General features: G+C 37.7%; 1 protein-coding gene across 1 annotated transcript in view; it reads right to left on the bottom strand.

Annotated features, from left to right (window-relative positions):
* The window catches only part of LOC144441392 (U3 small nucleolar ribonucleoprotein IMP3-like), a 57,635-nt gene extending 33,455 nt beyond the window's left edge, over positions 1-24,180 (bottom strand). The window contains exons 1-2 of the mRNA XM_078130958.1: positions 24,039-24,180; positions 19,029-19,136 (exon numbers count right to left, since the gene is read on the bottom strand). Of these exons, the coding sequence (XP_077987084.1) occupies positions 19,029-19,136; positions 24,039-24,175 (245 nt within the window). The 5' untranslated portion in view covers positions 24,176-24,180. The remainder of the gene's footprint in view (positions 1-19,028; positions 19,137-24,038) is intronic.
* Positions 24,181-25,990: the final 1,810 nt, after the last annotated feature.

The following is a 25,990-nucleotide window of genomic DNA, read 5'->3' as shown; positions in this document are numbered from 1 at the left end:
GCACTGTGGCTACATCATTGAATCAAGTAAACAGGATCAAATTTAACGTGTCAGGACAGTACATCAAACTGAATCGATTCAAATCCATTTCTAACATTTCATGTTGGGACATAAACTGAATTCCAACAGGTTTAACTGAATCGATTCAATTTGATTTGATTTGAAATCGATTCATATGGGGACAGGGCTAGTCTTAATTTGTACCATGTAATTGTTGCTTCAACTCTAGTATTTACTGTATTTATCTGATCTTTATTTCAAACTTTGTCATGACATCCAAGCCCACCTGACTCTATTCAACTAATTCCAAACTTTGTCATGACATCCAAGCCCACCTGACTCTATTCAACTAATTCCAAACTTTACATAATACAAGCCTAAATTTTACAAAAAACTCCCGAATTTCTAAGTCCATCACAATCTGCCTTTCTGTGGATTAACAAGTACCTGAAGATTTCACTTGCTATGAAATTATGCATCAACATTTCAATGAATTTTAAAAACCATACAAATGGAGAAATGTGTCTTCATGCCAGATTTCTATATGTAAAATCATGGTGAAATGTACACGACTAAATTTGACCAAATTTAGACCTCTCTCTATTAAACAGGAGTTCTAAAACCCTAACAACAATATTGTGCTACATATAATTTATAAAGTACAATGTAATACAAGGTGCAAGTACAGTGTGCAGCTGAAAAGAAACTAATAGTTACACCTAACTATTGATTGGACCTGCAGGAAGTTTACATTGTCAATACTCCCAGGACAAATATAGACTTATTAGCATGACTGCACTATAGTTGTGGTTGTGACATCAATGGAGTAGGATACAAGTCATATCAAATATCAAAGAATGCAAACTTGACAATAATTACTCTCAAGTGGTTATATTTATATTCAATCAGGCAAAAAAAATGCTGGTCTACTTGATAGAGATCATCTTACACAGTACATTCCACTTTCTCACACTCCTTTATGAAGCTATGGGTTCTCAACATAGCTACAACTCTTACAAAATGATCTCAAAACTGCATAGTTGTGTTTCAAGTACAAAAGTTGCAAGACTGTATAAATAGTACAGGTACTTAGTTTGTCCATAGTACCATATACATTTATAGTTGCAAAATTATATTTTTATAAAATATTATTTAGTTTGTCCATAGTACCATATACATTTATAGTTGCATGACTGTCTATTTTTATAAAATATTATTTATTTTGTCCATAGTATCATATACATTTATAGTTGCATGACTGTCTATTTTTATAAAATATCATTTATTTTGTCCATAGTATCATATACATTTATAGTTGCATGACTGTCTATTTTTATAAAATATTATTTATTTTGTCCATAGTATCATATACATTTATAGTTGCATGACTGTCTATTTTTATAAAATATTATTTATTTTGTCCATAGTATCATATACATTTATAGTTGCATGACTGTCTATTTTTATAAAATATTATTTATTTTGTCCATAGTACCATTACATGTATAGTTGGACGACTGCATTTTGTCCATAGTATCACATGATATGTTTACAATTTGGACTAACTTTTTGTACTGTTTGCCACAATTTAGCTTTTGTAATGGGGACAAGGGTTTATATTTGTATACATGTATGTAAGTTGAAATGATTTGAATGAAATGAAGAAACCACTCTTCATCACCACTGTCCAACCAAGAATTCCAAAGATGACAGCATAAACCATACAACCCCCTTCTCTTTTTGGGGAATGAGTTTAACAGATGTGGCAAAAGTGTAGGGTATATGTCATTGAATATCTTGATACATTATCAGCACAGGTCAATCAACTACTAGACAGTTTTCCAGTCATTGTAAACCACAAGGTCAAAGGTCAGCATTGATATTATTTGGTGGCTTAAATGTACACCTACAATCTATTGCAGGTGACATGCCAAGGACTCTGTGTTAAAGCTTTCCCAACATTGGGTCTATGATGTACTTTGGGGAATGACAGTCGAAAGTCTCAAATTTGAATTTCAAATGAAGGTAACCACACGACAGCATTTTTAAAGGAAGGACAAGACCTGTCTCCAACTCAAGTCAAATATGCCTCTTACTGTGGTCACCACAGGCATATATTTCTCATCAATACCACGTAGCCTTACTTTGAGGCACACAGGGATAGAGGTTAAAGGTCACATCTCAGGTGAGACACTCAGAGCAGCACATTGAGCTGGCTAATACATATTAGCTACTTATCACTCCATTCTCAAAGTCAAAATAGTTTGTTAAGATAGGGTACTTTCTATAACAACTAGTTTAAATCAATTCAAAATAAGCGACTTGCACTTTTTATCCAAAGTACATGTACATGTATATATACATGTAGTAAATGAAATGTTCTAGACAGCATACAGACCAAGGGCATGAGGCAACAATTCTGGTGTCTATAACCGTTGTATATAGACAACATCAACAAATTCCGTCAAGTTCTTGTTTATAATTATTTCAGTATCTTGAATCACTAATTAATATCTAATTATAATACACAGAGAAATACATATATTTAACTCGATCGAATTGCGCTGAAAAGAGAATATAGGGGACACTGCGCTGTGGAGTGTACCGATTGAATAGCGCCATCAACGGTCGTAACATTTACTTCTCTATCTTGTCGCGCGATCACGAGATCGAATGATTCGAATCTTGGAATTTGAAAATTCAACCTCCACGAGCTCAGGATTTGCTCAATTTGCTCAATTTGCTCATTTGCTACTTTGGTGTTCTTTTTCGTCGCATACGTGAAACCACATCGCCCTCGTTCACGGACGCTCTCTGTTTCGGGTAAACTTACAAGTGTTTCTTTAATCTGTCAAATGATGTTACGTTTTCTCCTTCATTCAAAGTGTATATTTTGAAGAGACACAGATATGACGACTACTGTTAATGATTATTTTTACGTAATTTTATGAAAATAATATAGACCGGAACTGTGTGTTCGAGCCTACCGCAACTCTTGGACACCAAATTTTGATTAAACCAAGATATTATCAATTGCGTTTTTGTTTATTTCCCCCACAAAAGAAGTGACATTTCGGAGCTTCATTTCAAATAATGGGCGGTTTCGGCTATCTGTTTTAATGTCCCGCAAACTCCACAATGTACTGCAGCATGCGAAATATATATCTCGCCACAAGAGGGCAGTAGGTGGTGTCAAGCTTCGAGAGAAAATTCATGGGGCACATGTTCGATTTGAAGCGTCCTGATTGGTTTATTCGATGCCGTGTCCTACCCCTCTGTATTACTAGTTTAAGCAAGGAATGCATTTGAGCTCAAGCACGCCAAGCAGTGCAGCGCATCAGCTGTCGCGAGCGCACTAAGCGTCCATTTTGCACCATGTCTATTCGTATACTTTCTTTTTCTTTATTCTGTTTTGGAGTCTTCCATATTTATCAACTTTTTCTGCATATAGACTGCATTGTTCTAGACACAGCATATAGACTGCAATGTTCTAGACACAGCATATGGACTGCAATGTTCTAGACACAGCATATAGACTGCATTGTTCTAGACACAGCATATAGACTGCATTGTTCTGCATTGTTCTACTAGACACAGCATATAGACTGTAATGTTCTAGACACAGCATATAGACTGCATTGTTCTAGACACAGCATATAGACTGTAATGTTCTAGACACAGCATATAGACTGCATTGTTCTAGACACAGCATATAGACTGCATTGTTCTAGACACAGCATATAGACTGCATTGTTCTAGACACAGCATATAGACTGCATTGTTCTAGACACAGCATATAGACTGCAATGTTCTAGACACAACATATAGACTGTAATGTTCTAGACACAGCATATAGACTGCATTGTTGGAGTCATGATGGGTGAATGGCTAGCGTGACTGGCTTGGAATCTACAGGTTGCAGGTTCGAGCCCCGTCGCTGCCTGCTGTTTGTTTCTGAGTGGCTAAAGTCCTTGGGCAAGATTTGAACCACGACTGTGCCTCAGTCAACCCAGCTGTTGCGGTTGATACATGTATATTCACAGAAAACGATACATTTCGTCAAAAACACGTCTCCAAAACGATTTCTAGAATACTAGACTTGTTTGATTGATTGATTGCTAAAAAGATGACCTTCCGTCCATAATTAAAATAAATAAAACAACTTGAAGAGAACAACTTGCTGTCCACATTCTCAGCATTAACTTCTTATTTTGTTTTCACTATGGTCACTTGTTTCTTTGAATGAACTAAGAAAGAAACCATGGGTTGACAACATGTTAGAATGAACTAAGAAAGAAACCATGGGTTGACAACATGTTAGAATGTCTTTGGTAAAAAAGTCATTATTCTCTTTCAACCAGTCCTCATTCTAGTACTCTTCAATCTATTTGATGGTGAAACTTCAATATATCATACACCTGGCTACAAGTTCTACCGTATCCATAGGTTACGTTGGTGTACTTTTCAAAAGTACCAGCTACTGGAATTGACAACTGGTTTGTAATGCAAGCTGGGCTAAATTCCAGGGTACTTGTCAGTTACATTAATTTACCACCCTGTAAGTAAAAAGAGTGTCGTTCAGTTTGACTCTACCGAACGCAGGTTTTCCCCGGGCACTCCCGGAGACAAGTGTTTATATGCTTAAAGAACTATCCAGTATAAATAAAGATTATTATTATTTTTATTAATTCTGTATGTCACTTCAAGTCTCTACATCAATATCTATAGCAACATTAGCGAGTCCAATTACCAATCACTTTACCTTGTGTCACGCCTACACATTATTTGTTCAAAAGAATACAATTTCACATTTTTACTAATATCACAATTTCAGGCAATTCCACCGAGACTCTTGTGGATTACATTACCAGTCCTCACATATAAATTCACATGAACCTCACCAGAATGTTACACAAAATTTCACATGAACCTCACCAGAATGTTACACAAAATTTCACATGAACCTCACCAGAATGTTACACAAAATTTCACATGAACCTCACCAGAATGTTACACAAAATTTCACATGAACCTCACCAGAATGTTACACAAAATTTCACATGACCCTCACCAGAATGTTACACAAAATTTCACATGAACTTCACACAAAATTTTACAAGCCCGTCCACCTGAACCTTTCACATTATTTAGGCAGAACCTCACACATTAATTTCACATGAACCTCACACATTAATTTCCAGACCTCACACATGATTTTACCAGACCTCACATATCATTTTACCAGACCTCACACATGATTTTACCAGACCTCACACATTATTTTACCAGACCTCACACATGATTTTACCAGACCTCACATATTATTTTACCAGACCTCACACATAATTTCACCTTAACCTCACACATTATTTTACCAGACCCTTCACATGAACCTCCTTATATATCATTTTACCAGACACTCGCATATCTTGGGAAAGCTTTTCATAGTAACTTACTCACTCACACAAACCTGATCACTTCAAACTTTTTTCGCAACTGTATCATAAAATATCCACTCCACCTAACCATACTTGGCAATCAAAGACATGCACATAACAATCCATCGACCTGTATCTGGTAAAATAATGTGTGAGGTTCATGAGAAATTATGTCTGAGGGACTGGTAAAATATTATGTGAGGTTCATGTGAAATTATGTTTGAGGGACTGGTAAAATATTATGTGAGGTTCATGTGAAATTATGTTTGAGGGACTGGTAAAATAATATGTGAGGTTCATGTGAAATTATATTTGAGGGACTGGTAAAATAATATGTGAGGTTCATGTGAAATTATGTTTGAGGGACTGGTAAAATGGGTGGGTACAATGAGAGTGGCGCTAAGAAACTTATAGAGTGTGTGATGATTGGCTTTCTTTCCGTGAACACTGAATCACGCTTGTTGAGATTTTTTGCGTGATGCAGAGAAAGTTTGTAGGCCCTGTTGAGATTTTTATAATGCATTCTGGGAACAATTCAAAATGGTAGCTCACTTGGACAACAGATGAGGTGGGCAGTTATTTTTCTCATTTTAAAAAAACTCTGCAGTTTGAGGAAAATCACGTGGCCTAAAATAACCAGCAGTGTTCCTAGCTTACCCCACAGACTTTCCTATTGATTTATTTTTCCAAATATCTGTAAACTGCAAGGTACACCAAGGTATACACCAATGTATGGTATACTGCAATGCACACCAAGGTATACACCAATGTATGGTATACTGCAATGCACACCAAGGTATACACCAATGTATGGTATACTGCAAGGTACACCAAGGTATACACCAATGTATGGTATACTGCAATGCACACCAAGGTATACACCAATGTATGGTATACTGCAATGCACACCAAGGTATACACCAATGTATGGTATACTGCAAGGTACACCAAGGTATACACCAATGTATGGTATACTGCAAGGTACACCAAGGTATACACCAATGTATGGTATACTGCAATGCACACCAAGGTATACACCAATGTATGGTATACTGCAAGGTACACCAAGGTATACACCAATGTATGGTATACTGCAAGGTACACCAAGGTATACACCAATGTATGGTATACTGCAAGGTACACCAAGGTATACACCAATGTATGGTATACTGCAATGCACACCAAGGTATACACCAATGTATGGTATACTGCAAGGTACACCAAGGTATACACCAATGTATGGTATACTGCAAGGTACACCAAGGTATACACCAATGTATGGTATACTGCAAGGTACACCAAGGTATACACCAATGTATGGTATACTGCAAGGAACACCAAGGTATACACCAATGTATGGTATACTGCAATGCACACCAAGGTATACACCAATGTATGGTATACTGCAAGGTACACCAAGGTATACACCAATGTATGGTATACTGCAAGGTACACCAAGGTATACACCAATGTATGGTATACTGCAAGGTACACCAAGGTATACACCAATGTATGGTATACTGCAAGGTACACCAAGGTATACACCAATGTATGGTATACTGCAAGGTACACCAAGGTATACACCAATGTATGGTATACTGCAAGGTACACCAAGGTATACACCAATGTATGGTATACTGCAAGGTACTGCAAGGTACACCAAGGTATACACCAATGTATGGTATACTGCAAGGTACACCAAGGTATACACCAATGTATGGTATACTGCAAGGTACACCAAGGTATACACCAATGTATGGTATACTGCAAGGTACACCAAGGTATACACCAATGTATGGTATACTGCAAGGTACACCAAGGTATACACCAATGTATGGTATACTGCAATGCACACCAAGGTATACACCAATGTATGGTATACTGCAAGGTACACCAAGGTATACACCAATGTATGGTATACTGCAAGGTACACCAAGGTATACACCAATGTATGGTATACTGCAAGGTACACCAAGGTATACACCAATGTATGGTATACTGCAAGGTACACCAAGGTATACACCAATGTATGGTATACTGCAAGGTACACCAAGGTATACACCAATGTATGGTATACTGCAATGCACACCAAGGTATACACCAATGTATGGTATACTGCAAGGTACACCAAGGTATACACCAATGTATGGTATACTGCAAGGTACACCAAGGTATACACCAATGTATGGTATACTGCAAGGTACACCAAGGTATACACCAATGTATGGTATACTGCAATGCACACCAAGGTATACACCAATGTATGGTATACTGCAAGGTACACCAAGGTATACACCAATGTATGGTATACTGCAAGGTACACCAAGGTATACACCAATGTATGGTATACTGCAAGGTACACCAAGGTATACACCAATGTATGGTATACTGCAAGGAACACCAAGGTATACACCAATGTATGGTATACTGCAATGCACACCAAGGTATACACCAATGTATGGTATACTGCAAGGTACACCAAGGTATACACCAATGTATGGTATACTGCAAGGTACACCAAGGTATACACCAATGTATGGTATACTGCAATGCACACCAAGGTATACACCAATGTATGGTATACTGCAAGGTACACCAAGGTATACACCAATGTATGGTATACTGCAATGCACACCAAGGTATACACCAATGTATGGTATACTGCAAGGTACACCAAGGTATACACCAATGTATGGTATACTGCAAGGTACACCAAGGTATACACCAATGTATGGTATACTGCAATGCACACCAAGGTATACACCAATGTATGGTATACTGCAAGGTACACCAAGGTATACACCAATGTATGGTATACTGCAAGGTACACCAAGGTATACACCAATGTATGGTATACTGCAAGGTACACCAAGGTATACACCAATGTATGGTATACTGCAAGGTACACCAAGGTATACACCAATGTATGGTATACTGCAAGGTACACCAAGGTATACACCAATGTATGGTATACTGCAAGGTACACCAAGGTATACACCAATGTATGGTATACTGCAAGGTACACCAAGGTATACACCAATGTATGGTATACTGCAAGGTACACCAAGGTATACACCAATGTATGGTATACTGCAAGGTACACCAAGGTATACACCAATGTATGGTATACTGCAAGGTACACCAAGGTATACACCAATGTATGGTATACTGCAAGGTACACCAAGGTATACACCAATGTATGGTATACTGCAAGGTACACCAAGGTATACACCAATGTATGGTATACTGCAAGGTACACCAAGGTATACACCAATGTATGGTATACTGCAAGGTACACCAAGGTATACACCAATGTATGGTATACTGCAAGGTACACCAAGGTATACACCAATGTATGGTATACTGCAAGGTACACCAAGGTATACACCAATGTATGGTATACTGCAAGGTACACCAAGGTATACACCAATGTATGGTATACTGCAAGGTACACCAAGGTATACACCAATGTATGGTATACTGCAAGGTACACCAAGGTATACACCAATGTATGGTATACTGCAAGGTACACCAAGGTATACACCAATGTATGGTATACTGCAATGCATACCATGGTATACTGCAATGCACGGTATACTGGAATGTAATTCCATACTTGTCTCATTGAGAGAAAATCCTCCTCTGACAATTCGAAGAGTTCGCTATCAGTATCACGGCGGGCTACAACTGAACGCTCGTAGACGAACAAAATTTGGACAAGTGCCAACCGTGCATTATCGCTCTTTTTAGACGTGCTAGTTCGATGTCTAGACCAATCAGATCTCTCGATTTGCACCATCAATATACTGGTACAATATAATGTAATGCACACCATGATATACTGCAATGTACACCATTGTATACTGCAATGTACATCATGGTATAATGCGATGCACACCATGGTATACAATAATGTACACCATTGTATACAATGTACTGCAATGCACACCATGGTATACTGCAATGCACACCATGGTATACTGCAATCCATGGTATACTACAATGTACACCATTGTATACAATGTACTGCAATGCACACCATGGTATACTGCAATCCATGGTATACTGCAATGCATGGTATACTGCAATGCACACCATGGTATACTACAATGTACACCATTGTATACAATGTACTGCAATGCACACCATGGTATACTGCAATCCATGGTATACTGCAATGTACACCATGGTATACTACAATGTACACCATTGTATACAATGTACTGCAATGCACACCATGGTATACTGCACACCATGGTATACTGCAATGCATGGTATACTGCAACGCACACCATGGTATACTACAATGTACACCATTGTATACTACAATGTACACCATTGTATACAATGTACTGCAATGCACACCATGGTATACTGCAATGCATGGTATACTGCAATGCACACCATGGTATCCAATAATGCATGATCTACAGAAATGATGTAAAGCAATGCATGGTGTAAAGCAATGCATGGTGTAAAGCAATGCATGATGTAAAGCAATGCATGGTGTAAAGCAATGCATGGTGTAAAGCAATGCATGATGTAAAGCAATGCATGGTGTAAAGCAATGCATGGTGTAAAGCAATGCATGGTGTAAAGCAATGCATGATGTAAAGCAATGCATGATGTAAAGCAATGCATGGTGTAAAGCAATGCATGGTGTAAAGCAATGCATGGTGTAAAGCAATGCATGATGTAAAGCAATGCATGGTGTAAAGCAATGCATGGTGTAAAGCAATGCATGGTGTAAAGCAATGCATGGTGTAAAGCAATGCATGGTGTAAAGCAATGCATGGTGTAAAGCAATGCATGGTGTAAAGCAATGCATGGTGTAAAGCAATGCATGGTGTAAAGCAATGCATGGTGTAAAGCAATGCATGGTGTAAAGCAATGCATGGTGTAAAGCAATGCATGGTGTAAAGCAATGCATGGTGTAAAGCAATGCATGGTGTAAAGCAATGCATGGTGTAAAGCAATGCATGGTGTAAAGCAATGCATGGTGTAAAGCAATGCATGGTGTAAAGCAATGCATGGTGTAAAGCAATGCATGATGTAAAGCAATGCATGGTGTAAAGCAATGCATGGTGTAAAGCAATGCATGATGTAAAGCAATGCATGGTGTAAAGCAATGCATGGTGTAAAGCAATGCATGGTGTAAAGCAATGCATGATGTAAAGCAATGCATGGTGTAAAGCAATGCATGGTGTAAAGCAATGCATGGTGTAAAGCAATGCATGATGTAAAGCAATGCATGGTGTAAAGCAATGCATGATGTAAAGCAATGCATGGTGTAAAGCAATGCATGATGTAAAGCAATGCATGGTATATACAGCCATAATGGTATTGGTGTCAATGAACTGATAAATCAAATATTGAACAGTTATTAGTGTCAGTCAACTGATAAGAAATTCAACAGCAAAAACTAGTTTTGAACTTAGTGAAATCTTGCAGGAAAAGTAAGGTACACTACATGTATGTAGTGTGTTTATTTTTAATGTAATGAATGGCACTGTTAGAGGTTAAAGCCAAACAATTGGTGAAACTAACAACAAAACAAAATAGCTTAGGCTCATGTGACCAGTATATGTTTTCCCTTCTATTATGTCAAGTATAGCAAGAATAGGAAAGTTTGATACCTGCCAACAATAGAAAGTAGAATTGGGACAACAAAGACACTGTACCATGCCAGCCATGCATACACACACATTGCAGTGTGTGAAGTGTTGAGTCTTACACGTGTATCTGTATGACTCACCCAGACAGCCTACACCTGCTAAACGCCACTATTTACTCACAAACACAAGGCAAGTTTTACACAAATGTCCATTAAAGTCCACTTGCTTTTCTTCCTTCAATTAGAAGTTCAAAGAAATTTATGAATGTGTGAGTATGAGGTGATATGGTCCCTACATATGGTCCCCAAGTACAGAAATCAACAGTAACTACCATGACATCTATAATATGAGGTGATATGGTCCCCAAGTACTGATCTACAGTAACTACCATGACATCTATAATATGATGTGATATGGTCCCCAAGTACTGAAATCTACAGTAACTACCATGACATCTATAATATGATGTGATATGGTCCCCAAGTACTGAAATCTACAGTGACTACCATGACATCTATAATATGATGTGATATGGTCCCTAAGTACTGAAATCTACAGTGACTACCATGACATCTATAATATGAGGTGATATGGTCCCGAAGTACTGAAATCTACAGTGACTACCATGACATCTATAATATGAGGTGATATGGTCCCCAAGTACTGAAATCTATAGTGACTACCATGACATCTATAATATGAGGTGATATGGTCCCTAAGTACTGAAATCTACAGTGACTACCATGACATCTATAATATGAGGTGATATGGTCCCCAAGTACTGAAATCTACAGTGACTACCATGACATCTATAATATGAGGTGATATGGTCCCCAAGTACTGAAATCTACAGTGACTACCATGACATCTATAATATGATGTGATATGGTCCCCAAGTACAGAAATCAACAGTGACTACCATGACATCTATAATATGAGGTGATATGGTCCCCAAGTACTGAAATCTACAGTGACTACCATGACATCTATAATATGAGGTGATATGGTCCCCAAGTATAGAAATCAACAGTGACTACCATGACATCTATAATATGAGGTGATATGGTCCCCAAGTACTGAAATCTACAGTAACTACCATGACATCTATAATATGAGGTGATATGGTCCCCAAGTACTGAAATCTACAGTGACTACCATGACATCTATAATATGAGGTGATATGGTCCCCAAGTACTGAAATCTACAGTGACTACCATGACATCTATAATATGAGGTGATATGGTCCCCAAGTACAGAAATCTACAGTGACTACCATGACATCTATAATATGAGGTGATATGGTCCCCAAGTACTGAAATCTACAGTGACTACCATGACATCTATAATATGAGGTGATATGGTCCCCAAGTACTGAAATCTACTGTAACTACCATGACATCTATTATATGAGGTGATATGGTCCCCAAGTACTGAAATCTACAGTGACTACCATGACATCTATAATATGAGGTGATATGGTCCCCAAGTACTGAAATCTACAGTGACTACCATGACATCTATAATATGAGGTGATATGGTCCCCAAGTACTGAAATCTACAGTGACTACCATGACATCTATAATATGAGATGATATGGTCCCCAAGTACAGAAATCTACAGTGACTACCATGACATCTATAATATGATGTGATATGGTCCCCAAGTACTGAAATCTACAGTGACTACCATGACATCTATAATGTGATGTGATATGGTCCCCAAGTACTGAAATCTACAGTGACTACCATGACATCTATAATATGAGGTGATATGGTCCCCAAGTACTGAAATCTACAGTGACTACCATGACATCTATAATATGAGGTGATATGGTCCCCAAGTACAGAAATCAACAGTAACTACCATGACATCTATAATATGAGGTGATATGGTCCCCAAGTACTGAAATCTACAGTAACTACCATGACATCTATAATATGAGGTGATATGGTCCCCAAGTACAGAAATCTACAGTGACTACCATGACATCTATAATATGAGGTGATATGGTCCCCAAGTACTGAAATCTACAGTAACTACCATGACATCTATAATATGAGGTGATATGGTCCCCAAGTACAGAAATCTACAGTGACTACCATGACATCTATAATATGAGGTGATATGGTCCCCAAGTACTGAAATCTACAGTGACTACCATGACATCTATAATATGAGGTGATATGGTCCCCAAGTACTGAAATCTACTGTAACTACCATGACATCTATTATATGAGGTGATATGGTCCCCAAGTACTGAAATCTACAGTGACTACCATGACATCTATAATATGAGGTGATATGGTCCCCAAGTACTGAAATCTACAGTGACTACCATGACATCTATAATATGAGGTGATATGGTCCCCAAGTACTGAAATCTACAGTGACTACCATGACATCTATAATATGAGATGATATGGTCCCCAAGTACAGAAATCTACAGTGACTACCATGACATCTATAATATGATGTGATATGGTCCCCAAGTACTGAAATCTACAGTGACTACCATGACATCTATAATATGATGTGATATGGTCCCCAAGTACTGAAATCTACAGTGACTACCATGACATCTATAATATGAGGTGATATGGTCCCCAAGTACTGAAATCTACAGTGACTACCATGACATCTATAATATGAGGTGATATGGTCCCCAAGTACTGAAATCTACAGTGACTACCATGACATCTATAATATGAGGTGATATGGTCCCCAAGTACTGAAATCTACAGTGACTACCATGACATCTATAATATGATGTGATATGGTCCCCAAGTACAGAAATCAACAGTGACTACCATGACATCTATAATATGAGGTGATATGGTCCCCAAGTACTGAAATCTACAGTGACTACCATGACATCTATAATATGAGGTGATATGGTCCCCAAGTATAGAAATCAACAGTGACTACCATGACATCTATAATATGAGGTGATATGGTCCCCAAGTACTGAAATCTACAGTAACTACCATGACATCTATAATATGAGGTGATATGGTCCCCAAGTACTGAAATCTACAGTGACTACCATGACATCTATAATATGAGGTGATATGGTCCCCAAGTACTGAAATCTACAGTGACTACCATGACATCTATAATATGAGATGATATGGTCCCCAAGTACAGAAATCTACAGTGACTACCATGACATCTATAATATGATGTGATATGGTCCCCAAGTACTGAAATCTACAGTGACTACCATGACATCTATAATATGATGTGATATGGTCCCCAAGTACTGAAATCTACAGTGACTACCATGACATCTATAATATGAGGTGATATGGTCCCCAAGTACTGAAATCTACAGTGACTACCATGACATCTATAATATGAGGTGATATGGTCCCCAAGTACTGAAATCTACAGTAACTACCATGACATCTATAATATGATGTGATATGGTCCCCAAGTACTGAAATCTACAGTGACTACCATGACATCTATTACATGAGGTGATATGGTCCCCAAGTACTGAAATCTACAGTAACTACCACAACATCTATAATATGATGTGATATGGTCCCCAAGTACTGAAATCTAGTGACTACCACGACATCTATAATATGAGGTGATATGGTCCCCACGTACAGAAATCTACAGTGACTACCATGACATCTATAATATGATGTGATATGGTCCCCAAGTACTGAAATCTACAGTAACTACCACAACATCTATAATATGATGTGATATGGTCCCCAAGTACTGAAATCTACAGTGACTACCATGACATCTATAATATGATGTGATATGGTCCCCAAGTACTGAAATCTACAGTGACTACCATGACATCTATAATATGATGTGATATGGTCCCCAAGTACTGAAATCTACAGTGACTACCATGACATCTATAATATGAGGTGATATGGTCCCCAAGTACAGAAATCTACAGTGACTACCATGACATCTATAATATGAGGTGATATGGTCCCCTAGACAGTGACTATGGTCTGCTAGTCTTCAATTTCAAACCTACAGTGACTACCATACCATAGTATTGAAACCAACTACTGTGACTGTCTATATGTTAGATTGCTCCAAACATAAAAGGAGTTGCCATGGTCAGTCCTGTCACCCTTACATATCAAAGAAATGAACAAAGAAACAAACTGTGAAATAAACAAACGGTGTGTCATTCATAGCTGACATCTGGAGTTCTTCGCTATGAATACCTCCTACATAAACATACAATAAAACACTGCCACATCATCATTGCGAGTCTTTCCTCCATTTTAACCTTCACTTCAAATGTACAGCATGCAAATTGGCTAAGCAGATATTATTACATCATCATTGCCAGTCTTTCCTCCATTTTAACCTTCACTTCAAATGTACAGCATGCAAATTGGCTAAGCAGATATTATTACATCATCATTGCCAGTCTTTCCTCCATTTTAACCTTCACTTCAAATGTACAGCATGCAAATTGGCTAAGCAGATATTATTACATCATCATTGCCAGTCTTTCCTCCATTTTAACCTTCACTTCAAATGTACAGCATGCAAATTGGCTAAGCAGATATTATTACATCATCATTGCCAGTCTTTCCTCCATTTTAACCTTCACTTCAAATGTACAGCATGCAAATTGGCTAAGCAGATATTATTACATCATCATTGCCAGTCTTTCCTCCATTTTAACCTTCACTTCAAATGTACAGCATACAAATTGGCTAAGCAGATATTATTACATCATCATTGCCAGTCTTTCCTCCATTTTAACCTTCACTTCAAATGTACAGCATACAAATTGGCTAAGCAGATATTATTACATCATCATTGCCAGTCTTTCCTCCATTTTAACCTTCACTTCAAATGTACAGCATACAAATTGGCTAAGCAGATATTATTACATCATCATTGCCAGTCTTTCCTCCATTTTAACCTTCACTTCAAATGTACAGCATACAAATTGGCTAAGCAGATATTATTACATCATCATTGCCAGTCTTTCCTCCATTTTAACCTTCACTTCAAATGTACAGCATACAAATTGGCTAAGCAGATATTATTACATCATCATTGCCAGTCTTTCCTCCATTTTAACCTTCACTTCAAATGTACAGCATACAAATTGGCTAAGCAGATATTATTTCAAAGAATATCTCAAAACCTTTTATCTAAAAAATAGTGTCAATGACAGAATGCCAACTGTATATTGTATGCATATAGAGCGGGACTCGGTTAAGCTAAGGTGACGTATTGTACGCATAGAGCAGGACTAGGTTAAGCTAAGGTGACGTATTGTACGCATAGAGCAGGACTAGGTTAAGCTAAGGTGACGGGTTGTACGCATAGAGCGGGACTAGGTTAAGCTAAGGTGACGTATTGTACGCATAGAGCAGGACTAGGTTAAGCTAAGGTGACATATTGTACGCATAGAGCGGGACTAGGTTAAGCTAAGGTGACGTATTGTACGCATAGAGCGGGACTAGGTTAAGCTAAGGTGACGTATTGTACGCATAGAGCGGGACTAGGTTAAGCTAAGGTGACGTATTGTACGCATAGAGCGGGACTAGGTTAAGCTAAGGTGACGTATTGCACACATAGAGCGGGACTAGGTTAAGCTAAGGTGACGTATTGTACGCATAGAGCAGGACTAGGTTAAGCTAAGGTGACGTATTGTACGCATAGAGCGGGACTAGGTTAGCTAAGGTGACGTATTGTACGCATAGAGCGGGACTAGGTTAAGCTAAGGTGACATATTGTACGCATAGAGCAGAACTACATTGTAGGTTAAGCTAAGGTGACGGGTTGTTTGGTACCCAATCCCATTTTTATTTTGTACAAGACATATCTTTGCAAAAACTTAGAAGGACATGTAACAACTTTCAAATAAATCTCAGGCTAGAAGGACACCGACATACTATTCATATGTGTATTTTAATTTTATATATATCAAGGAACACTTGTATGTCACATCAAGGGACACTTACGAATACTGCATGGTTTCATCACACTTTACTCTTCATCAAGTTAGTTGTCGAAAAAGAAGTTCAAATGCCTGCTACCTATTCTCAGTACAGGAAAGCTTTACTCGACTTCACTCTGCCTCGCGATCCCCTACACCCGGGATTATGTACACTCATTTCCACGGCACAGCAAATAATAAACAAAAATTTTAACCCTTGTAACGTCACTAGTACGCATCAGAAAGTTTACACACTTCATGGTAAGCATGACACTGGTCTGTTCTTTGATTCTATATAACTTGTTTATGCCAATACCCATTATGTAACACTCAGTTCAAGAATTTCGTGATGCATGCCACAATGAAGTGAATTTCCATGGCTCTCAAGTTCACTTGGTTTCTCAAAATCTAAAAATCAGATCTGGAGAGAAACATATTAATATATATTTGATATACTGTACGTCCCTTTTAATACAAGCAACCCAAGTACTTTGAACGGTCTAGAACGAAGCCAATCAATGTCGGAAAATTGAGGAAAATTTGACACTGAGTACAGAGCCCAACATTGCAACACAGTAATAACACATTTACTTACTTCATTTGCATTGTCCTGATAATATGTTAATACGAATAAATGCACGTGTACGCACGTTCTGGCAGCAAACTCGCCCTCAGTTTCAAAAGATTTATATATAAAATATAGCACCAATGTCATTGTAGCACAACTCTACAGTTTTGAAAAAATGATTACCCACATGCTGATCCATGCTAGGTATAGTTGTTCATTTGCTGAATGATTATCCAGTTGCCTATCCAACCCCATTGTTATCTTTGCAATATACACGATCATTTGGCTGTTGCTATAGGTGTGGTCATTTTGCTAGATATATTTGCATACATTTTTTGAATGTTTGTTCACTTATCTATGAATCCCTGATGTTACCTGATTTGATTTATATGTGATCATATGGCTGTTGCTATGGGCGTGGTCTTTTGGACCCAAATAACTCACCGGTGGTAAGATCATTTTGATTTGAACAATTTCCCAACTAGACACCCAAAGTAATACACCTACCAAATATCATAGCAAAAGGTCTGGCAGTTTTTTACTTTAATGCATGCACGCACGCACATAGCATGCACGCATGCACGCACGCACGCACGCACGCACGCACACACACACACACACAGACAGACACACAGACAGACACTTTGCCATGCCTAGAGCACTACTGAACATTATCAGTTCAGTTGTGCTAAAAACAAAGAGAAGATTTTCAATTTTGATAGAAGAAGAGATCGTACAGATTTATCGTGGCGAATTCTCCAGCCTAAATTTTCACTAGAAAGCTGGTGATTTGACCGGGGATGTCGAAGGTGACTTGGTTTGACTGGCGATCTTCTCATGCATGCTTTCAGTAAACAGAAACACACAGGAGTATCGAACGAAGTAAATACAAGATTCTCAATTTTGAAATAGTGAAGAGATCGTATGAACTTATGTTGGCGAATTCTCCAGCATGATTGCCTGCAGATGCGATCTTATGGCCAACATATAATGTGAAGCTTTATAGAACGTTGCAGCATAGCTCTTACCGTAGGAGTTTTAAAGGCCAAGAAAAAAGAAGGAATTGTTTCTAGTCAGTGCGCATCACTGAAATACCCCGGCTTTGATCTTTTTTCCTGTGTTTTTGCAGCCAATGGAGTCTGCAGATCCAAGGGAAAACACTAAAATAACTCTAGCTACATTAATTGCTACTTCAGTAAAGACAACTGCAGAACTAATCATGAACAATGAAAATTTTTCTTTTTAAATTCGCGTCGTCACACTTTAGACAACACACACACACACACACACACACACACACACACACACACACACACACACACACACACACACACACACACACACACACACACACACACACACACATCTGCATATCCTACATACATGTCATTAAACCATGCCTAATGCAAGTTACTGGACCTCAGTTCAGTTGTGCTGAAACTGTCCATACACAATGAAATGGTACTTACAATTTCTCTAGTAGTCTGGATGTACTTTCTGTCCTGAAGGGGTCTTTTACTTCTAATTGTTTTATCTTCTCAACAAGTTGTCTTATATGCCGACTAAGTTTATTGTATCTGTAAAGTGTAAAATAGATAATACTTATTATCATATTCCTATGCCAAGATCAATTGTTCTTGAAATATCAATAGGGAACTTGCAATCCAGACTGAGCATGCTCAGATGCAAAGGACGATGGGATTATCTTTAGTTATCATAACACGTAATTTTGAGCTACTGATAAAATAACACCCCCCCCCCCCCCCACACACACACACACACAATGGTCAGGGTAACTATGAATTGATTATATCAACATTGTTTATAATACTAATTGATGAGTATGTATTATCACATTTCCCATGATGCAACATTCAACATGGCAGGTCTGCAAGTTCCTTATTATGATATGAAACATTAAATGTCATGATATTCAAGTCGTCTGTCATCACAAAACACCTTTCAGATTGGACAAGACACGGCAATGCCCAACATGAACAAATATAAAAAAAAAAAAGTGGTGTCCATTTTTTGACACTGATATTATTGTGTAGGACCACAAAACTGACACATCACTCAAAACACAGAAATTTTGATGAAACATCCATACCCAAATCACACTATCTATGATTGTGTAGTAAATTACAGTGAATTAATTCATAACAACACTGTGGGTACATGTATTTCGCAATGGATCACCAAAGCAACTGTAGGCCACCCACTATGTGTATGGTACACTGTAACATATTACCATAGTTACAATCGCAGTTGACCATCAAGTTTTATTAACATATTAAAGCATTTTCTCACATTATTACAGAACCTACTCAACCACCACAGTAGTCTTGCTGCTAGACTTTCGAGCTTTCTTTCGATACTATAAGCGAGCAAAGTTCACAGTGAGGGCTTGCCCGAACAGTCTGGCAAATGTCATTTTCATTCCATTGAGATTATGTTAAACAGGTGGGTTGGGCCATGTATGCATATATATACTTTAATATATTCAATCTCTGCATGCAGGTGTTGACAAACACATGTTACGTCATTACTATGTCTTATCGGTTTATGGTAATTGTGAGTTTGATGAGTGTGTAGACGTTGTCATTCACACATTTCAGTTAACGCATTGGTGGTTATTTATACAAGCCCCTCCTTAAGATGAATATGCATGAAAAATTAGCAATTGTCCTCTGTTTGTGCTTGTCACTAATACAGTTCTCTGATTGGCATTTATTTATATCCTGAACTGCAGAGATGACATTTGCTAGACCTTGGATGTTCCATCCTCGATAGCGATGTTCGGTCATGTGTCGTATTCTATCGGAAAACATCCGAGGTCTAGCAGATAGACTACTAGTCTTGCTGCTAGACGTTCGGGCTTTCTTTCGATGCTATAAACTATAAGCGAACGAAGTTCGCATGTGAGGGCCTGCCCGAACAGTCTTGCGAATGTCATTTTCAGACCGGACATTCCATTGAGATTACATTGAGTGGTGGGTTGGGCCATCTATGCATATATATATACTTTAATATATTCAATAACCTATGACCTCAGGGAATCTCTGCATGCAAGTGTTGACAAACACATTTACGTCATTACTATGGCTTATCGGTTTATGGTAATTGTGAGTTTGATGAGTGTGTAGACGTTGTCATTCACACATTTCAGTTAACGCATTGGTGGTTATTTATACAAGCCCCTCCTTAAGATGAATATGCATGAAAATTTAGCTATTGTTCTCTGTTTGTGCTTGTCGCTAATACGGTTCTCTGATTGGCAGTTATTTATATCCTGATGACATTCGCTAGACCTCGGATGTTCCATCCTCGATAGCGTTGTTCGGCGGTGTGTCGTATTTTATCGGAAGAACATCCGAGGGCTAGCTGATAGACTAATAGACTACCACCACAGTTGTATTTTGAAATATTCATAAAAAGTTACAACAAAATCTGACGATAAGTTGATGGTCAATTAAAACATTCCATCAAAGTAGGCTGTCATAGTTACAGGTGCTCATCAAGTTTCTATATCATACTCATAGAGAACTATATGGATGAGGCAGTTAGGCCAAACATGAGAGGCACTGAAATTTAGTACCAACATTTTGGTACTTTCAGTACCTTGTGTGTTCAGCCTTTAAAGACCAACTTCCATAGTTCTGTTATAACAACTTCATGACCACCTGTCAACACGGTCAGCAGACAATGTGCATGTGAATGTCATCTGAAACAAGCCATCATAGATGACATAGGCCCCGCTGTTTGGGAGCTGTTGATCCCTGTTTGGATTGTAACACTTCTGGTCTGTGATAGGTGTAATCACAAATTGACATGTATATATACCTAATAGTACACTGCTCTGATACCAAGATTGACTGAAATTGATCTGCTCAGACATGTCTGTCAAATGGCTCCAGACATGACAAAAAATCATAACAGAATGGCTGCCTGGAAGTCCTGTTGGATCATATCATGACACAAGTTGACATACATAATTATATACATCATAGTACATTGTCTTTAAATAAAGTTTTAATGGAAATTGTTCATGCATATCTGTGTAATGGTCCCAAACATGGAAAAACCATAACAAAATGTTCAAAGCCATTATACAGACATGCCTGTACAGATCTCATTCAAAGTTTGTATAAGGACAATGTCAAATGTTTGCCCAGTGGCCATATTGGATCATATCATGACACAAGTTGATATGCATGTGAAGATTATGGTACAATATATATCCTTGTACCCAGTTTAAATCGGTTAAAACAGAAAGGTCACCCAGCGGTCATGTTGAATCATATCGTGACACAAGTTGACATTATACATAATTAGTACATTGTCTTTGTGTAAAGTTTTGATGGAAATTGTTCATGTTCACCCAGTGGTTATATTGGATTGTATCATTACACAAGTTAACATGCATATGAAGAATATGGTACAATATATTTCCCTGTACCCCAAGTTTGAAAGGAACTAGTTCAGACACATTGAAGTAATGGCTCTGGACATGAAAAAATGGTAACAAAATGGCCACATGGCAGCCATATTGGATTGTATCAAGACATAAATTGACATGTATATGTATGTCATAATGTGTTGTCCTTGTACCAAGTTTCATAGAAATTGCGCACCATTTTGAAATGAGTTAATCAGTCGCATAAATTGTGTCTTCTTTTGCGGTGATTGAACCTGTGCGATCACAGAAACAAGTGTAATTTTACCCCTTTCATATATAGTTGGCTAAATACGTAAATATTAACGATATTATCAACATTTTATTGTATTCTGATAGAAATATTCTGAGACATAACTCAGGAAACATATGCCTGTGGCAAGTCCACTCACCACGAGATATTAGGCATCCAGACTACAACTCGAGATATAGACTTTATCCCGCGGTAAGTGGACTTTCACAATCATAGAAACAAGTGTAATTTTACCTCTTTCATACACAGTTGGCTAAACACACCAATATTATCGATATTATTATTGTCATTTTATTGTATCCTGATAGAAACATTCTGATACACATGTGGGGAAACAAGTGTCTGTGGCAATGTACATGTTGTAAGGGAGAATAAGTGATATATGACTCTATGAGAGACTAATAAACAATATGGAAAAGCATGGGATAACGTGGTCAGTTCTTCACTGGGTCCAGGCATGCAGGTTATCAAATCGTCAGCAACAGGTAGTAATAAATGGTTCATCATCAACGTGGAAACTGGTCACCAGTAGAGTACCTCAAGGGTCTGTGATTGGTCCCGTGCTATTCCTGATATATATAAATGATATTGATTGTGGAATGCTGTCTAAAGTGAAGAAATGTGCTGATGACACCAAGCTGTACCACCCAGTTTATGATGGAAATGACACCAACACATTACAAACAGATTTGGACAAATCGTACAAGTGGTCACAAGATTGGCAAATGAGTTTTTATATCAAGAAATGTAAATCAATGCATATTGGTACAAATAACCCATCAAACGTCTATCAGATGAACAGCATACCACTACAACATACTGAAGAAGAGAAAGATCTTGGTGTAATACTCCACTCAAATCTAAAACCTTCTACTCATTGCATACAGTCAGCGAAAAAAGCAAACAACATGTTGGGAATTATCAAAAGAACTATTACACACAAATCGAAAGACACCATTAAGTTCCTGCAATTAGTGAGACCTAGACTAGAATACTACAACCATGGTCACCATGGCTACAAAAAGACATTGCCACATTGGAGAAGGTACATGTACAACGACCCGACTTGTTCCGAAGCTAAGAAAATTGCCATATAACCAGAGACTTCATCATTTTGGTTTAACAACGCAAGAGCAAAGAAGGACTCACGGTGATATGATGCAGACATACAAGATTCTAAATGGTCTGGATTCCTGCAATGTCTCATTTCAAATGTCATCAACGTCTACATGCATCCTACATGAGGTCATAACTTAAAGCTTGCAAAGCCATCCGTCAGACTAAACACAAGGAAATATTTTTTCACTCCCAGGATCATAGACAAATGGAACAGTCCAGGATCACATGTGGTGAATGCAACATCAGTCAACGTTTTCAAAAATCTGTACGACGCTCTGCCTTAGTATTATTCTTGAACTAAAGGGATTTCTATTATCCATCTTGGGTACCTTATCCCTGAACTGAGCTGAACTTATAATATTTATGCGACTGGAGCAATGTACAGAACGACGGCAAAATCATTGAATATTTTTTTATCGAAATGCCTGTCCAAAAAAGGTTCAGTGCTGACCTAATACCTAAACTTCATCGTAGCGCTCATGTAGAATAATGTAACATGGCACGTTGCTCATGTAACATGGCATGTTGCTCGCGATTTTCCAACATGGCAGCGCCCATATACCACACCGTACGTCCATATACACATGTATGTTGTTGTAACGAGACAGGCTTTCTCTTTGTCAAATGTCAATCATAAATGGTTTTGCTTACTTTGTGTAGTCTTCCCGTTTCTGGATACGATATTTTCTCATAATCCGTACTTCGTGGAGGTTGTTATCGACCTTCCATGATATAAAGTCGACTTTTTTCAGCAGCTTCTGTTCATGGAACTTCAACTTGCGCACCATTTTGAAACGAGTTAATCCGTCGCATAAATTATGTAAATCACCAATCCTATTTCCGGATGTTCATGATACAAGGTAAAGCACAGGGCACTCAGGCTTAGTTAGAAAACAAACAAACAAACAAACAAAAATATAAATAAATAAATAAACTCGCAAACAATAAATAAATAAATAAATAAATAAATAAATAAATAAATAAAGAAGGTCCTAGGTAAAAACGAGTTTTTCCTTTGAGTAGAATTAAAACGTGCCATTTTATATGTGTAGTGGGAACGGATATTCCTGGATGGCACATGAAACGGAACATTGGCAACAATATAAGCATTTATATATAAATATATATATATATATATATATAAAGACTGCATCCAGCAATTTCCTACGAGATTGAAGACTTTGAATATTAAAATACCGACAACGATTACTAATCAAGTCTAGGTCTTTAAAATCTCGCTCAAGACATTTCATTGGATCATGAAAGTTTGTTTGAACTTATAAGTTTTCTATCTTCCTGTATGGCATTAACTCACTCAAGACATTTCATTGGATCATGAAAGTTTGTTTGAACTTATAAGTTTTCTATCTTCCTGTATGACATTAACTCACTTCGTCATGGTTAGATATTAATAAGTTTCTTATCCTATTATTGTAGAAATATCTCATGTTTTGTTTGAAGCCTGTCCTCGCTTACAAATGTGGCCTCCGTCAGTATTGTTTTAACAGTTGGATTGCCACCAACAAACTTAAACGCATCCTTCTGATTATATTTAGGGAACGAGGTGAACATCTACCAGATTTAAAGTGAATGCCTCCCGTAAGGGCAAAACCATAGAGTTTGGGCCGACACATATTGTTGGAATGCAAAATTATGAACTATAGCTATTATACATGATGTACCACTTGGAAAGTAATATTGCCTAATAATCAACATGATTATTTATGCAGATTAAACATCACAATTAAAAACTACATATGTAACTACATCAAACACGTACGATTTGTTGTTGTTGATGTATGTCCCAAATTATATGGAAATTGCTAAAATCATTAATTATTCATATTACTCATTAACAGAAAAGCTATATGAATGAACTATTTTATAGGACATGTGCACATTGTTATGGTTAGTTTCTACAACAAATTATATGAAATTTGAAGCTTGCATTCTTAACATATAACCTAAGTACCGAAAATCAATAATTGTGCAAAGTATTCTTTAAAACGGCAAGGCAAATTAATGTGTGCTTTGTTATGGTTAACGTATAAACAAATAATATTGAATTTGAAGTATGCGTTAAAAAGATATTGCCCAATTACTAAAAAATAGTAATCATGGAAATGACTAGTTAATGTTCATATGGATGTTTACCAAAAGGTAATCAGTTCTTGCCATTACCATATGGAAGATGTGAACCGATGAGGTAGTTTTTGAGATATCGTGTCCACATACATACATACATACATACATACATACATACATACATTGTTGTTGTTGTTGTTGTTGTTGTTGTTGTTGCTATTGTTGAAAAGGCTGACCAACTATTAAAATATTAATTTTCCCATGTGTAACGAGTTATGAAGTCAGGTACCCCTATGACCCACATTATTTTTTCAGCTACCCCCCCCCACATATTTTTCGAGTACGCCCCCCCCCCCCCCCCCAATCTCCCGACCCCCCCCCCCCAAAAAAAAGTTTTTGTGAAAGCAGCCTTACACCAAAAATGACGGAAAAAAACACAGGTCTTCTTCACAAATATTGAAAATATTAGCGCCACCGCTAGAGAAAATGAGAGAATCCGATTCCCAAATTTTGCTGGT

This window comes from Glandiceps talaboti, chromosome 10 (genome assembly GCF_964340395.1).
Source record: "Glandiceps talaboti chromosome 10, keGlaTala1.1, whole genome shotgun sequence".
Lineage (NCBI taxonomy): Eukaryota > Metazoa > Hemichordata > Enteropneusta > Spengelidae > Glandiceps > Glandiceps talaboti.
This window is presented reverse-complemented; position numbering and strand designations above follow the sequence as displayed.